The 14,335-nt window shown below is 50.0% G+C and overlaps 1 protein-coding gene across 1 annotated transcript in view; it reads left to right on the top strand.

The window, feature by feature from the left end:
* The window catches only part of NFRKB (nuclear factor related to kappaB binding protein), a 627,787-nt gene that overhangs the window by 178,614 nt on the left and 434,838 nt on the right, over nt 1-14,335 (top strand). The window contains exons 12-14 of the mRNA XM_085647204.1: nt 12,651-12,713; nt 13,539-13,618; nt 13,802-13,845. Coding sequence (XP_085503330.1) covers nt 12,651-12,713; nt 13,539-13,618; nt 13,802-13,845 — 187 coding nt within the window. The remainder of the gene's footprint in view (nt 1-12,650; nt 12,714-13,538; nt 13,619-13,801; nt 13,846-14,335) is intronic.

Below are 14,335 nucleotides of genomic sequence, written 5' to 3'. Positions count from 1 at the left end.
GTTAGGAAAATTCAGTTTAAGGCCAAAAGGCCTTTAGTTTTCGTCGGTACTGTTCCCGCTCGGTATCGACTACTTTCTTTACTAATTTAGACCCTTCTTCCAGCCTTTCGGATCCGTTTGGTCTGAACATCGAACTTACATCGAAGATGGAATCGAGGACTCCATTCAAACGGTGTCCTTTATGCCACGCCAAATACCCACACATCGACGTCCACCCGGTATGCAACAAATGTCTCTCACCGGATCACGAGGAGTCGAAATGTATGGCCTGTGCCCGATTCCGATCGAAGAAGACTCTCCGGAATCGACGGGCGGCGAGATTAGAAGCGCAGCAATCGGCGCCTGCCCCAGCCAACATCTTCAGCACCGAGGACGAGGACGCTGAGAGCGTGGAAAAAGTAAACTCCAGCCCCGCTTCCGAACACGATTCCCGATCGGAAGACGACGATGAAGTGCTATTTCAAAGGGAAGAAGTCGTCGACGAGGTAGGAGACTACGATGAGGCCTTTGGGGCCGAAGAAGATAGCTCTAGCGAGGAGACAGGCCTGCCCGTCGATACGGAGGCCGTCAAAGTGCGTCATTCTAAGGCTCAGGTCGAGGAATCGCCGCCAGGCCTTACCCGAGATCAATCTCAAAGTTCTTCGGCCCCGCCTTCGGGCCCGGCCTCGAACATACCGCACGAGCCATTATTAACGAAGACGACTGGATTCCCTTCCACGAAACCGAAACCAATCGTCGCACCAGTTCCACCGAAACCAAAAGTGAAACTGGCTGTAATCGGCTCGAAGGCCTCGAAGCCCTCCACTCCTTCGACGCCAGCAAAGGTCGTCGGCCCCGAACGCAGTAAAAGGGATTTCGGCGCCGAACTCACTGCAGCCAATATCGGTACCGACCCGAAGAAAAAGGCCACCGGTCCCCCCAAAGCACCTCGGCCTCTGGCACCGATTCCGTCGGCTCCGACCACCAAAGTCAAAATGGCCGCTCCATCTGCGTCCACGTCGAAGACAGCGACACACGCCAAGTCATCGACTCCAACGACCGTCGATACCTGTCCTCGGATCGATGACCCCATGGCTCCAAAGCAGTCGACGCCTACCTCCACGGTGCCGACCGGCTCCAAACAGCCTTCTGCGTTCTCATTGCAACAAGTCGCGGCGTCGTTGCAACGCATCAGGGAACGGGCAGCCCTCCGATCCACGTCGGGCCCCGACACGCACAAGGCTCCGAAAGCACCCTCCGCGCCAACACACATCACTTTTGGCTTGCCGCCGTCCACGGCGCCGAAGATGTTCGAGATCCGAACACGTGTCCGACAGACACAGTCCCCGTCTACTGGACACACAGATTCTGAGCCTTCACAGCCACAATTCATCGACGCCAACACTGGTAAACTGATGCCCCGCAAGCAGAAAATCGCACCAGAGAGGGGATTAGACTCCTACAGAATACCTCTCAAGCACAAATTACCAGCAGGGTCGGAACCAGTTCTGTATGAACGATTACAGACCTCCTATCAGGATCCCCAGTCCTTTTCTCCTACGCCTTCAGAGACGGACGCAGTAGAGGACTACATGGGAGATGATACCACCTACCCTGGGGATGTCGGTCCTAATGAGCATCTACAGGACCCAGATCAGGCATGGGATGACCCTACAGACCAGGGTACCGTGCCAGATACCCAGGACACGCAGCTTTACAGCGCCAAAACATCTCCCACTGAGGACACTGCTGCCTTCAATGCCCTCATAGAACGTGCTGCTGCCAATCATGGAGTAGAACTCCATTCAGACACTGTTGAAGAAGACTTCTTAGTGGACACTTTCGCCTCCTCCGAAAGAACTGTCAAAACTCTGCCCATGTTAAAAGGAGTTCTCAAACCTGCAAAGGACATTTTCAAAGAAACAACCAGGGCACGGGTGCTAAACCCCAGGATTAAAAAAAAATACAAGCCTGCGCCCGGAGACCCTATGTACATTAGAGGTCAGTTACCTCTGGACTCCATGGTGGTTGCTAACGCTCGCAAACAAGCCCATTCACAGACAACAGGTGATGCTCCTCCCCCAGACAAGGAGTCCAAAGTGCTGGAGACATCGGGCAAAAGAATTGCAGCGCAAGCAGCAAACATCTGGCGCATTGCCAACACACAGGCACTCCTGGCCCGTTATGATCGTTCACATTACGACACGCTAGAATCACTACTCCAGCATTTGCCTGATGAATACAAAGAGGCAGCGGAGCTCCTCATCAGAGAGGGACAACTCCTTACCAATGCATCCATCAAGTGCGCCCTGGATGCTGCCGACACAGCGGCAAGGGCAATCAACACCAGCGTCATGTTAAGACGACACGCATGGTTGAGAATCTCAGGATTCAAGCCAAAGATTCAAAACAACATCCTAAATCAGCCAGTCAATCCCGACTACTTATTCGGCCCAGAAGTTGACACTACCCTGGAAAAAATTAAAAAAGACACTGACACTGCGAAATCAATGGGGGCTCTGCAGACGCAGCAATTTCGTAGTGGCTCCTTTCGTCGCCCCGGGAATAGAGGAGCAGCTAGAGGCCAGGGGTCACAGCAGCAATACACTAAAGGGGGCACACAAAGTACCTACGATAAAACCAACAGAGGTGGATATCGTGGCTCCAGCACCAAGGGCAGGGGACGTGGTTACGGCAACACCAGATCCTCCCCCAAAAACAAACAGTGACACCCTCTCCCTTCCCCCCGACCGCATAACACCTGTCGGGGGGAGACTCCAGCGGTTCCTGTCCACGTGGAAAACCATCACCACAGACAGGTGGGTCAGGGATATTATCCAGCACGGTTACTGTCTCGAATTAACCTCCACTCCACCCAACATACCGCCAAGGCACCGTCCAATGTCCGTAAAGCACGTAGCATTATTGCAGCAGGAAGTGCTAAGTATGCTGCAAAAAGGTGCAATAGAGGTCGTGCCCGTCAACCAGCAGGGGACAGGGGTGTACTCTCTGTACTTCTTAATCCCAAAAAAGGACGGGTCACTCAGACCTATACTAGACCTGAGACCCCTCAACCACTACATTCTCTCAGAGCATTTCCATATGCTCACCCTACAGCAGGTTCTCCCGCTGCTCAGCCAGGGAGACTTCCTGGCCACACTAGACCTCAAAGATGCGTATTTCCACATACCCATACACCCATCACACAGGAAATATCTCAGGTTCACTATTCAGGAACATCACTATCAATTCAAAGTTCTCCCCTTCGGAGTGACAACAGCACCCAGGGTTTTCACCAAGTGCCTAGCTACAGTGGCTGCACATCTACGGAGACAACACATTCACGTCTACCCTTACCTGGACAACTGGCTTGTTCAGGCAAAGTCAGCCCAGCAATGTGCCAGCCACATGTCCCTCACCATTCACCTCCTTCACAGTCTGGGATTCTCACTAAATTACCCAAAGTCACATCTCCAACCCGCACATGTACGACAGTACCTGGGCGCCACCATAGACACTCTGGCAGCCACAGCTCAGCCAAATTAAGTGAGGATCAACAGCATACAACTGCTGATCTCGAAATTCAAACCTCAACACTCCCTTCTTGCGCGAGTGTTCATGCAGTTGATATGCATGATGGCCTCCTGCATTTTCATAGTCCCGCACGCGAGACTACATATGCGCCCGCTTCAGGAGTGCTTGACACGTCAATGGAATCAGGCTCACGGCCAATTAAAAGACCTAGTGTTGGTGAGCGGTCTAGCATACAACTCTCTGCATTGGTGGAATCCACAAAACCTTTGCAAGGGCCGACCGTTCCAAGAGCCTGTTCCACAAATAATACTGACAGTGGACGCCTCTCTCCAGGGTTGGGGAGCTCATGTACTCACTTACACAGTGCAGGGACTATGGACAACACAACAAAAGAAGATGCACATCAACGTTCTGGAACTGATGGCAATCTTCCTAGCCATGAAGGCATTCAAGTACACTTGTGCAACAAAGTCGTGTTGATCCGGACGGACAACATAACTGCCATGTACTACATACAAAAGCAGGGAGGAACACACTCTCCACAGTTGTCTCATCTGGCTCAGAGCATGTGGAAGTGGGCCATTCAGAGGAACATCTTCCTCATGGCGGAACACCTCCCCGGCAAGGACAACCAGATGGCGGATCTGCTCAGCAGACACAGCCACCAGATGCACGAGTGGGAGCTACATCCATCAGTTCTCCAACCGTACTTCCAAAAGTGGGGTCATCCAGAGATAGACCTATTCGCCACAAACGAAAACGCAAAATGCCAAAGCTTTGCCGCCAGGTTCCCACATCCACAGTCACAGGGCAATGCGATATGGATGAACTGGTCCGGCAGATTTGCGTACGCTTTTCCCCCAGCGCCACTAATACCTCTAGTGGCACGCAAACTGCGACAACACTCACTGACACTCATCCTAGTTGCTCCCACATGGGCGCGCCAACCATGGTACACCACCTTTCTAGAACTTTCCGTGGTGCCGCATCAACGGCTGCGGATCAAACCCGCACTCTTAGCGCAAAACCATGGCGAGATTCAGCACCCAGATCCGCAACAGCTGAACCTGGCAATCTGGCTCCTGAGGTCTTAGAGTTTGGCTATCTAAACCTGCCACCTGACTGTATGGATATCATCAGGGAGGCCAGGAGACCCACTACCAGAGCTTGCTATGCGGCTAAATGGAAAAGGTTTGTCATTTACTGCAACAACAATGACATTGACCCGCTGGACGCATCCATTCAGAACATCGTCTGTTACCTCCTACACCTATACCGATGCATTCTGATGGATACATCTGCCAGTGGATTCCTCACCTTGTGAATATCCCCTGCGCCAGCAACATTCGGAAACTTTTGTAGCAGTCCACGCCGATGTGGTCGAAGACGACGTCACAGAGACACGGCTCCGCTCGCGACTCCGCTGACGTCACCGGCTCCATAAGAAGACCTCATCGGCGTGATGACGTCAGTTCCCTTTTTTCCACGCCGACGACGCCAACGGATTTCGGGAATCGTTACTAGTGGCTGTTCTGGTTACTTTGTATGTTTTTCTGGATTTCTCTGTCTTTTTTGAAAAATGTCGACAAGGAAGTCTGGTTTTAAGCCTTGCCGTGAATGTGGCAAACACATGTCTATCACCGACCCGCACGACGATTGTGTTTGGTGTTTGTCCTCGGACCACGATGTAGAAGGTTGTTCGAGTTGCAGAAAGATGAGCTCGAAGGCTCTTAAAGAAAGAGAAGCAAAGCTCTTTATCGCCCGGATGAAGAAAAAGGAGAAAAGAGGAAGAAGAAGGTCTGGATCCAGGTCGAGGTCAAGGTCGGCTTCCAAATCGACTTTGGGTCATGCTTCAAAGAGCAAGAAGCATAAGAAAAAGAGGAGGCACTCTTCACATCACCATTCCGATAAAGGTACGACTTCGAAGTCGAGGTCGCCTTCTCGACGTCGTAGGGAGTCAGTGTCTCCTTCTCCAGTCCCGGCTTCGCCTCCGGTGCCTTCTTCTCCGGTGACTTCGCCGGCTCCGGCTGAATCTCCGGTGCCGGTGTCATCTCCGACGCTGGTTCCATCTCCGGCTCCAGCAAGTCCTCGGGCTCCGTCTCCGACCCCGGGCCAGGATGAGGATCGTCAGGCTCCGGGTGAGTCTGTGACGCCGCAAGTTCCACCGTCGGCAGGCCCGAGTCCGGTGTTACCTGACCAGTATCCGGCTTTCCCTACTACAGGTCAGGACCCCTCGCATTATCTCAATGCAATGTATGGGGTGTTTTCACGGGCCATGTATACCTCTGGTGCACCTATGGGTCCGATGGCTTTCAATTTGGGAGTGCCGCAGGTTTACCCTCAAGCACCGTTTATGCCATTCTTCCCAGCGACGCCGTCTTGGCAGCTGCCGGCGCCGAGAACATCGACGCCGCTTCCCTCTTCACCGGCGCCGACTCGATTTCGTTCGACACCGGCTGTTCCAGCTGATCCGCGTTCGACGCCGCTGCCGGCGCCGTCGGATTCGAACACGGCGCCGCCGACGCCGCGGGTACGGATCCGTTCGAGAAGGGAAGCGCAGAGAGTGCTAGAGGAGAGACGCTTTCTGATGGAAGAGGCTGAAGAGGGGGAATTAGTCGAATCCGATGAGGTGTTCGACGAGTTGAAGGAGGCAAGTGGACTAGATTTGTCTCCAGAGTGGGAGATCACTCCACCATCAGACGAACCCTCTAAAGACGTAGCACCCTATCATGCGGTAATTAGAAAAGCAGCTGAGTTGTTGGACCTTCAATTGCCATCCACCGAATTCAAGTCCAATATTTTAACTGAAGTGTTGCATTCCCCGACTGCGGTCTCAGAGCCTCTGTTGCCTTTCAACAAAGCAATTTTGGAACCTGTGCTGGATGTATGGTGCAAGCCTTTCACAGCTCATGCAGTCTCCAAGGTAGTCGCAAGAAGGTATAGGGTGGCTCCAGGGGATCCTGAGTTTTTATCATCACACCCTTCACCTGAAAGCCTAGTAGTTCAGGCGGCTTGTTCGGGACGATCGAAAGGGGCATTTCCTCAAGTCCCAGGAGACAGGGAGGCAAAAAAGGTGGACCAATCGGCCAAAAAGGTCTTTTCATCAGCCAGTATGGCGTTAAAGTCTTCAAATGCGACTTGTCTGTTGGGGCGCTATATTCATGCGCTTATGGACTCGGCTAAAAAGTTGGCGCCAAAACTGTCAGAGGAGGATAGAGGGGGCTTCAATGAAGTTCTATCGGATGCCCAGGCGGCTGCTCGCCAGGTTATTCAGAGTGGCCTGGATACAGCAGACTCAGTTGCCAGGGTCATGGGGTCTTCAGTTGCCACCAGGAGGGGTGCATGGCTTAAGTCCTCCGAATTCTCTTCCGATGTACAGTCAACTTTATTGGACTTACCTTTTGATGGGTCTGGGTTGTTTGGCAAGAAGGCTGATGCGGCTCTCGAACGCTTCAAAGAGAGTAAGGCTACGGCTAGGTCGTTGGGCCTTCAATCCCAGCCGCGAGGTACTTTCAAAAGATACAGAGGCTTTGGAAGGGCGAGTTTTCGTTCCTACAGACCAACCCAGCAGCAGCAGCAGCAGCAGCAAGGCTCTCTGTCCAAGGGATATAGAGGAAGACTTAGAGGTCGCTCACGTGGCCGTCAACTCTCCTCCTCCTCTTCCTCTTCCTCAGCCCCTCCCACCACCGCAAAACAGCCCTAGATTCGACATTCCGGATCATGCTGGTCCTGTGGGGGCCGGCTTACCCATTTTCTACAAGATTGGGAATCTGTAACTATAGATCTCTGGGTTCTGGATCTTGTGGAAAATGGGTACGCCCTTCCCTTTCGGGAATTTCCTCCAAATTACCCTCCTTGCCAAGGAGCTTGCTCGGAGGACCACCGTCTTCTCCTGCAGGAGGAAGTCCTGAAGTTGTTTCAGAAAGGTGCGATAGAGGTGGTTCCGGAGCAGGAGAGGGGTCAGGGATGCTACTCCCGGTATTTTCTGATTCCGAAAAAGGACGGCAGATTGCGTCCGATATTGGACCTCAGAATCCTGAACTTTTACCTGAAACAGGAAAAGTTCAAGATGCTCACCCTTGCGCAGGTTCTTCAGGCGCTGAATCAGGAGGACTGGATGGTGTCGCTCCACTTGCAGGATGCGTATTTTCACATCCCCATCCTGAAGTCGCACAGGAAGTATCTCCGGTTTACGGTAGGGTCGCAACATTATCAGTTTGCGGTCCTCCCGTTTGGTCTTACTTCGGCACCTCGAGTCTTCACAAAGGTGATGGCGGTGGTGGCAGCCCATCTCAGAAGGTCGGGGATTTCGGTTTTCCCTTATTTAGACGACTGGCTGATCAAGGCGGAGTCGTCGGAGAAGGTGCTGTTCCATCTGCAGGATACAACTCGGCTGTTGTACAAATTGGGTTTTTCGATCAATGTGCCCAAATCTCACCTGGTGCCCTCTCAGCGCAACCTGTTCATAGGTGCGGTACTGGACACTACTGTGTGTCGGGCATTCCCTCCTCCTCAAAGGATTCTCAACATTCAGGAGATGATTCCTTTATTTTTCAACGGAGCGGTCGTTCCAGTTCTGAAGGTCCTTCGCCTGCTCGGTCTGTTCGCCTCCTGCATTCTGTTGGTCAACCATGCACGCTGGCACATGAGGGCGCTCCAGTGGTGCCTCCGCAAGCAGTGGTATCAGCACAAGGGAGATCTCAGGGAGTCTGTGAGGATCTCCAGAGAAGCTGCAGCGGATCTGTCTTGGTGGAGCGTGGAGGGCAATCTGTCTCAAGGAAAGCCCTTTCATCTACCTCCATCGGTGACCACAGTGATTACGGATGCATCCACTCTAGGGTGGGGTGCTCATCTGGGGGATCTGGAGATCAAGGGCCTTTGGTCTCCAGAAGAAAGGTTGCTGCACATCAACCTTCTGGAATTACGGGCGATACGTTTGGCGCTCAAGGCCTTCCTCCCTTCCCTTCGCGGTCAGTCGGTTCAAGTCCTGACGGACAACACTACCGCGATGTGGTATGTCAACAAGCAGGGAGGAGTAGGGTCTCTTTGTCTATGCAGAGAGGCCCTGCGTCTATGGTCCTGGGCTCCGGACCATCAGATTTGTCTGATGGCAAATCATCTGGCCGGAGTTCTGAACGTGCGTGCGGACAGTCTCAGTCGGCAGTTCTCCGCCGACCACGAGTGGAGGCTTCATCCAGAGGTAGTTCGTCACGTCTTTCGGATGTGGGGAACTCCTCGGGTGGACCTGTTCGCCACTCACGAGAATGCTCACTGCCCGTCATTCTGCAGTCTCCAGTATCCGTTGCAGGGAGCGTTAGGGGACGCGTTTCAGTTGAGTTGGGGCTCACGACTCCTTTACGCGTTTCCTCCCATACCCTTGATTCCTCGGGTTCTGAGGAAGGTTCGCCAAGACCAGGCCCAAGTTATATTGATCGCCCCGGATTGGCCAAGAAGGGTGTGGTACACAGATCTTCTCCACCTCTCCTCGTGCCCTCCGCTCCGTCTCCCTCTGAGGGCAGACCTCCTCTCGCAGTCGGAGGGGCAGGTTCTACACCCCCACCTCCAGAGCTTACACCTTCATGCCTGGAGATTGAACGGGGCAACCTGAATTCCTTCTCTCTCCCGCCGGATGTGGTGGATGTTATTTTATCGGCCAGGCGACACTCCACCAAATCCATATACTCCTATAGATGGTCTAAATTCGTTCTCTGGTGTGGAGAGAGGTCAATTGATCCCTTGAAGGCTCGTTTGTCTAACATTTTGCAGTTTGCCCTTTCTCTTGCTCAGCAAGGCTTTGCTGTGGCTACAGTTAAAGGATATTTATCGGCTTCGTCGGCTTTCCTATGCCTGCCGGATCAGCCGTCCTTGTTTAAATCACCTATTGTACTTAGGTTTCTCAAGGGCCTCACAAATAAATTTCCTCCTACTCCCTTTATTGTACCTCAATGGGACTTAAACCTTGTACTGACTTATCTTATGGGTTCTCCCTTCGAGCCCTTACATAAGTTTCCCTTGAGACTGTTGTCTTTTAAAACGGTTTTCCTCGTTGCAATCACCTTGGCAAGGAGGGTAAGTGAGCTTCAAGCTCTTAGTTCAAAACCCCCATTCTTGACTGTGCATGCTGAACGAATGGTGCTCCGGACCAGGGCTGCGTTTTTGCCTAAAGTGGTAACTCCCTTCCATCTGGGGCAATCCATTACCCTCCCTTCCTTTTATCCTCCCCCTCACCCTTCCAAGGAGGAGGAGAGACTTCACCGTTTGGACCCTAAGAGGGCGGTGAGCTTTTACCTGGACAGGACAAAAGACTACAGGATTGATGACCAGCTCTTTGTGGGCTTTGCTGGTTGCAGAAAGGGTCGTGCGGTGCACAAGCGCACCCTTTCCAGATGGATTGTACTATGCATCAAGATCTGCTAGTCCCTAGCTGGTAAGGAGCCTCCGGAGGGTTTGAGGGCTCATTCTACCAGGGCAAAGTCTTCTTCGTCTGCTTTATCTAGGGGTGTTCCTGTGGAGGACATTTGTAGGGCGGCAACTTGGGCCTCCCTCCACACCTTCGCAAAGCATTATTGCTTGGACACCGAGGTGAGGAGGGACGGACATTTTGCTCGTTCCGTCCTTTAGGATTTTCTGGTATAGGGGGATGTACACCCTCCTCCGGGAGTGGGGACTGCTGTGGAATCTATTCACAAGGTGAGGAATCCACTGGCAGATGTATCCATCAGAAGAACAAATTACTTGCCTTCGGTAACGCTTTTTCTGGTGGATACAGTATCTGCCTGTGGATTCCTCACTGACCCACCCGCCTCCCCGTTGTCCATCCTTCTATACCAGTGATTCTATGACTGTAATTCTATTGATGGTTTCAAATGTGTTTATGACTGTCAAGGGCATTATGTTATTTCTAGTGCTTTGATGTTTCTTCTCCACACTGTGTGTGTTGATATGCATATTGTGTACTGTGTATACTGTTTATGTACATATTGCTGTCAGTCCGTCCGTGTGCCTCGAAGGCACGGAAAAAAAGGGGCGGAACTGATGTCATCACGCCGATGAGGTCTTCTTATGGAGCCGGTGACGTCAGCGGAGTCGCGAGCGGAGCCGTGTCTCTGTGACGTCGTCTTCGACCACATCGGCGTGGACTGCTACAAAAGTTTCCGAATGTTGCTGGCGCAGGGGATATTCACAAGGTGAGGAATCCACAGGCAGATACTGTATCCACCAGAAAAAGCGTTACCGAAGGTAAGTAACTTGTTCATCTGGCATACAACTCAATACGTATCCATTTAACCGCGATAGCAGCCTATCTCCAAAACAGGCAGCACCTCTCTTTATTCAGAGTGCCTGCCATCAAAGCCTTCTTGGAGGGACTCAAACGAGTAATTCCCCCAAGACACCCACCGGCACCGGTGTGGAACCTCAATCTGGTCCTCACCAGATTAATGGGTCCACCCTTTGAACCTCTCAATTCATGTGAGATTCAATTCCTCACCTGGAAAGTAGCTTTCTTAGTGGCAATCACTTCATTAAGAAGAGTTAGTGAACTCCAGGCACTAACCATTCAAGAGCCATTCATACAGGTTCACGCAAACAGGGTGGTACAACGTACCAACCCCAAATTCATGCCCAAAGTCATATCGCAGTTCCACATGAATCAAACTATTGAACTGCCTGTTTTCTTTCAAAATCCACAAAATGTCGCAGAGAGAATGCTCCATACACTAGATGTGAAGAGGGCCCTCATGTACTATATAGACAGAACTAAGGACTTTAGGAAAACAAAACAACTTTTCGTTGCCTTTTCTCCACAACACAAGGGCAACGCCATTTCCAAAGCAGGGATAGCCAGATGGATCGTTAAATGTATTCAAATTTGCTATCAAAAAGCTAAACGCACAAAAACGATTCCCCCACGAGCCCACTCAACACGAAAGTTAGGGGCTTCCATGGCTTTCCTAGGAAACATTCCTTTACAGGAAATATGTAGAGCAGCCACATGGTCCACTATACATACATTCACCAAACACTACTGTGTAGATGTACACTCAAAACAGCAGGCAGCTCTAGGACAGGCTGTTCTCAAAACTCTTTTTCAGACTGCTGCAGCCGACACGGGTAGCCGCCGCTAATGGAGGAACTGCTATGTATTCTATGCACAGATATGAATTCAGCAGCCCACATGCCTCGAACTGAATATGCTACTTACCAGTATGCATCTGTTTTTGGCATGTAGGGCTGCTGACATTCATATCGCCCACCCTCCTCCCCGGCGCCTGTTGCGGCTGCAGCTCTCACAATTACTGTATAGCATGGTCATCACTTACTGTATCTACTCCATCACTGCCACAATGGCGAAAAACAATCTAAGGATGGAGAGGATGCCCATGCGCACTGTGGTCCAGGGGAAGAGTCTCCTATCTCGTGATACTTCGAAGACTCTTCCAGGACAACAACGTGCAAACATCCGGACCCAACACTAGGCGGCGATCTATGCACAGATATGAATGTCAGCAGCCCTACATGCCAAGAACAGATGCATACTGGTAAGTAGCATATTCATTTTCACATGTAACTTATGCTCCTCCCTTGAAACAAGTAAGGGGATAGGAATGAAAACCATCACTTCTACCAGACATAATTTGTGGGGCAACTTCTAAACTTGTGCATTTCCTGGGAATAAGGAGTGGCGTGCAAATCCTAAATGGCGGTGAGAGGCCTTATTTATACCTTGACCAGAAAGGTCAAACTTTGATGGGGTGGTATATCTCTCTGCACATCTTCACTATGCCGCCTAGACTATGTACCTTATGGAGGAGGCCTGGATTCTTTGTAAATCTCTATACTATTAATAAGTGGAATGGCCCCACTGAATTTTTGATTCATTATTTATCTTCATATGTTACCTTCTCTCAAAGGAAGCAGCTGCTATAGCTGGAAGCGCAGTTTGGGAAAATAGGCTGCTTTGGACATTGGCATATTAGTGCATTCTGTCTCCACAGGCATCTGTTGCCTGAATTTGAATGTTTGGGTAATTGATGCTATTGATTTTGTTACATGCTTCCCAAGCCGTAAGTGTTATCTTTTCTTTTTGTGTCATCTGTTTCTGAGTGTGGTTCTATTATTTCCTTTTGTTCTTCCAGGCACTGCTAGTTTCCCCCCATTTGTTGAATTTCGGGAGAAAACAATGCAGTGGAAGTGGATTGGTAAGTGGCTGAAATGCCATCATAAAAATTAATCTGGAGTTTCAGATAGCTTTTTCCTACATACCCCAAAGCCTCTTTATTCTACTGCATGATGTTATTGCACGCCTTTCTGCCCACAAGGATTGCTGGACTGCCTTCCCAGTCCAAGTGATCCACTTTGTTAGAGAACCACTGGGATAGTGACCGTTGCTCTGCTATTGTAGAGCAAATAATTGGGCACACCAGAATATGAAAATACCGATGAGATAGGCAGTATTACACCACTGTGCAATCTGCAGTGTGAGATTGTTTGTGTAAATGGTATTACTTTGCATTCAAATTACTGCACAACTCCATGAAGTGTCTACATCGCCACCCAGTATCCCAATGTGTGTGCTGTGATCTCCAGAAGAATGTTAGAAGTTTACAGTTTAAACTAAATATTTCCTGTGAATCAAAATACTACCTTTGTTTGGAAGACTATGCCTACTTCTTGTACACTGGCTAATTATCAATTTAACGATGCTGAATGACCCAGAATGCAGTGCACTTACAATGCTGGTATTTAGAGATTTAGCTGGGAAGCTTAGTGGCATTCCTTTCCAGTGTTGGAGAATTCAAATAACTGTGGGCGTGGATGACATTTACAGTTTGTTAAACATGTTGGTCAGTGAACAGCATGATTGATGTAATGCTTACCATGCTGAAAGATTTTGTTGGTTTTATCTAATTTTAGGTCTAGACTAATAACTCATTTTCACTCTTATCTTCGTAGTGTAATATCTTTGTATTAGCTTGAAACCACTACTGGTCATTAGCATTCACCTTTGTCTTTGCTTCTAACAGGCCCAACCCAGGATAGTGAGAAGGAGCTGAATGCACTTTTCCAAATCTGGCTGGAGACCAAGGACCAGATCTTCAGCAAGGTGACCTGGCATAATTGGGAGCTGGTGGGACAGGCTGCTTGTTTAGATCAAGTTGGTTAGTAAATGAGGGTCCATGCTATGAGATGTTTGAGAGGCAGCTGAGATGGACAGTTTGCTGAACTTTTAAAAGTTATTAAAAAATCTGTATGCAGTGTTTCACACACCCCCCCTTTTTATTTTTAGGATGATGGTGACAGTATTGATGAAAGCACGCCTGATGCCCGAATGTGAGTATCCAAAAATCAAATAATCTGTGTTAGCCCAACAATCCACTTACTGTGTTTTATTCAATTGCTGGTCTTTGCTGGTGTGAGATTTTCATTTGTGTGCACTAATGGCTAAATGCTGGAGTATGACCTACTCGAAAGAAAACAACAGTTGCCATCTTTTTAGTGCTACTTTAAAAAATGCATAGGGCGTCTTCCTTATCAAAAAGTGTTGATTGGCTTTGGTGAGGTATATTTCTACTACTGTCACCCTAATGTAAAGTCTTTCTGTCCTTTGTAGAACAACATACATTGTCACCTCATGCGGTGTATCTGATTCTGCTTGAACAGATAATGCTTGTGTGTAATATTTAGAGAAAATCACATCTTTCCTTAAAGATGTGGTTTTTTTGTATGCGACCCTCTGCTAATTTTGAATGCTACCTGCATTTGTTGCTGGAAGCAAGTGTTTTTGCATCTTTTACTTGCCGAGACATCTGCCCACTGACCA

The sequence above is a fragment of the Triturus cristatus genome, chromosome 3_2 (genome assembly GCF_964204655.1).
Source record: "Triturus cristatus chromosome 3_2, aTriCri1.1, whole genome shotgun sequence".
NCBI lineage: Eukaryota > Metazoa > Chordata > Amphibia > Caudata > Salamandridae > Triturus > Triturus cristatus.
Note: the sequence above shows the minus strand (reverse complement) of the source record. Positions and strands in the feature narration are given on the sequence as shown.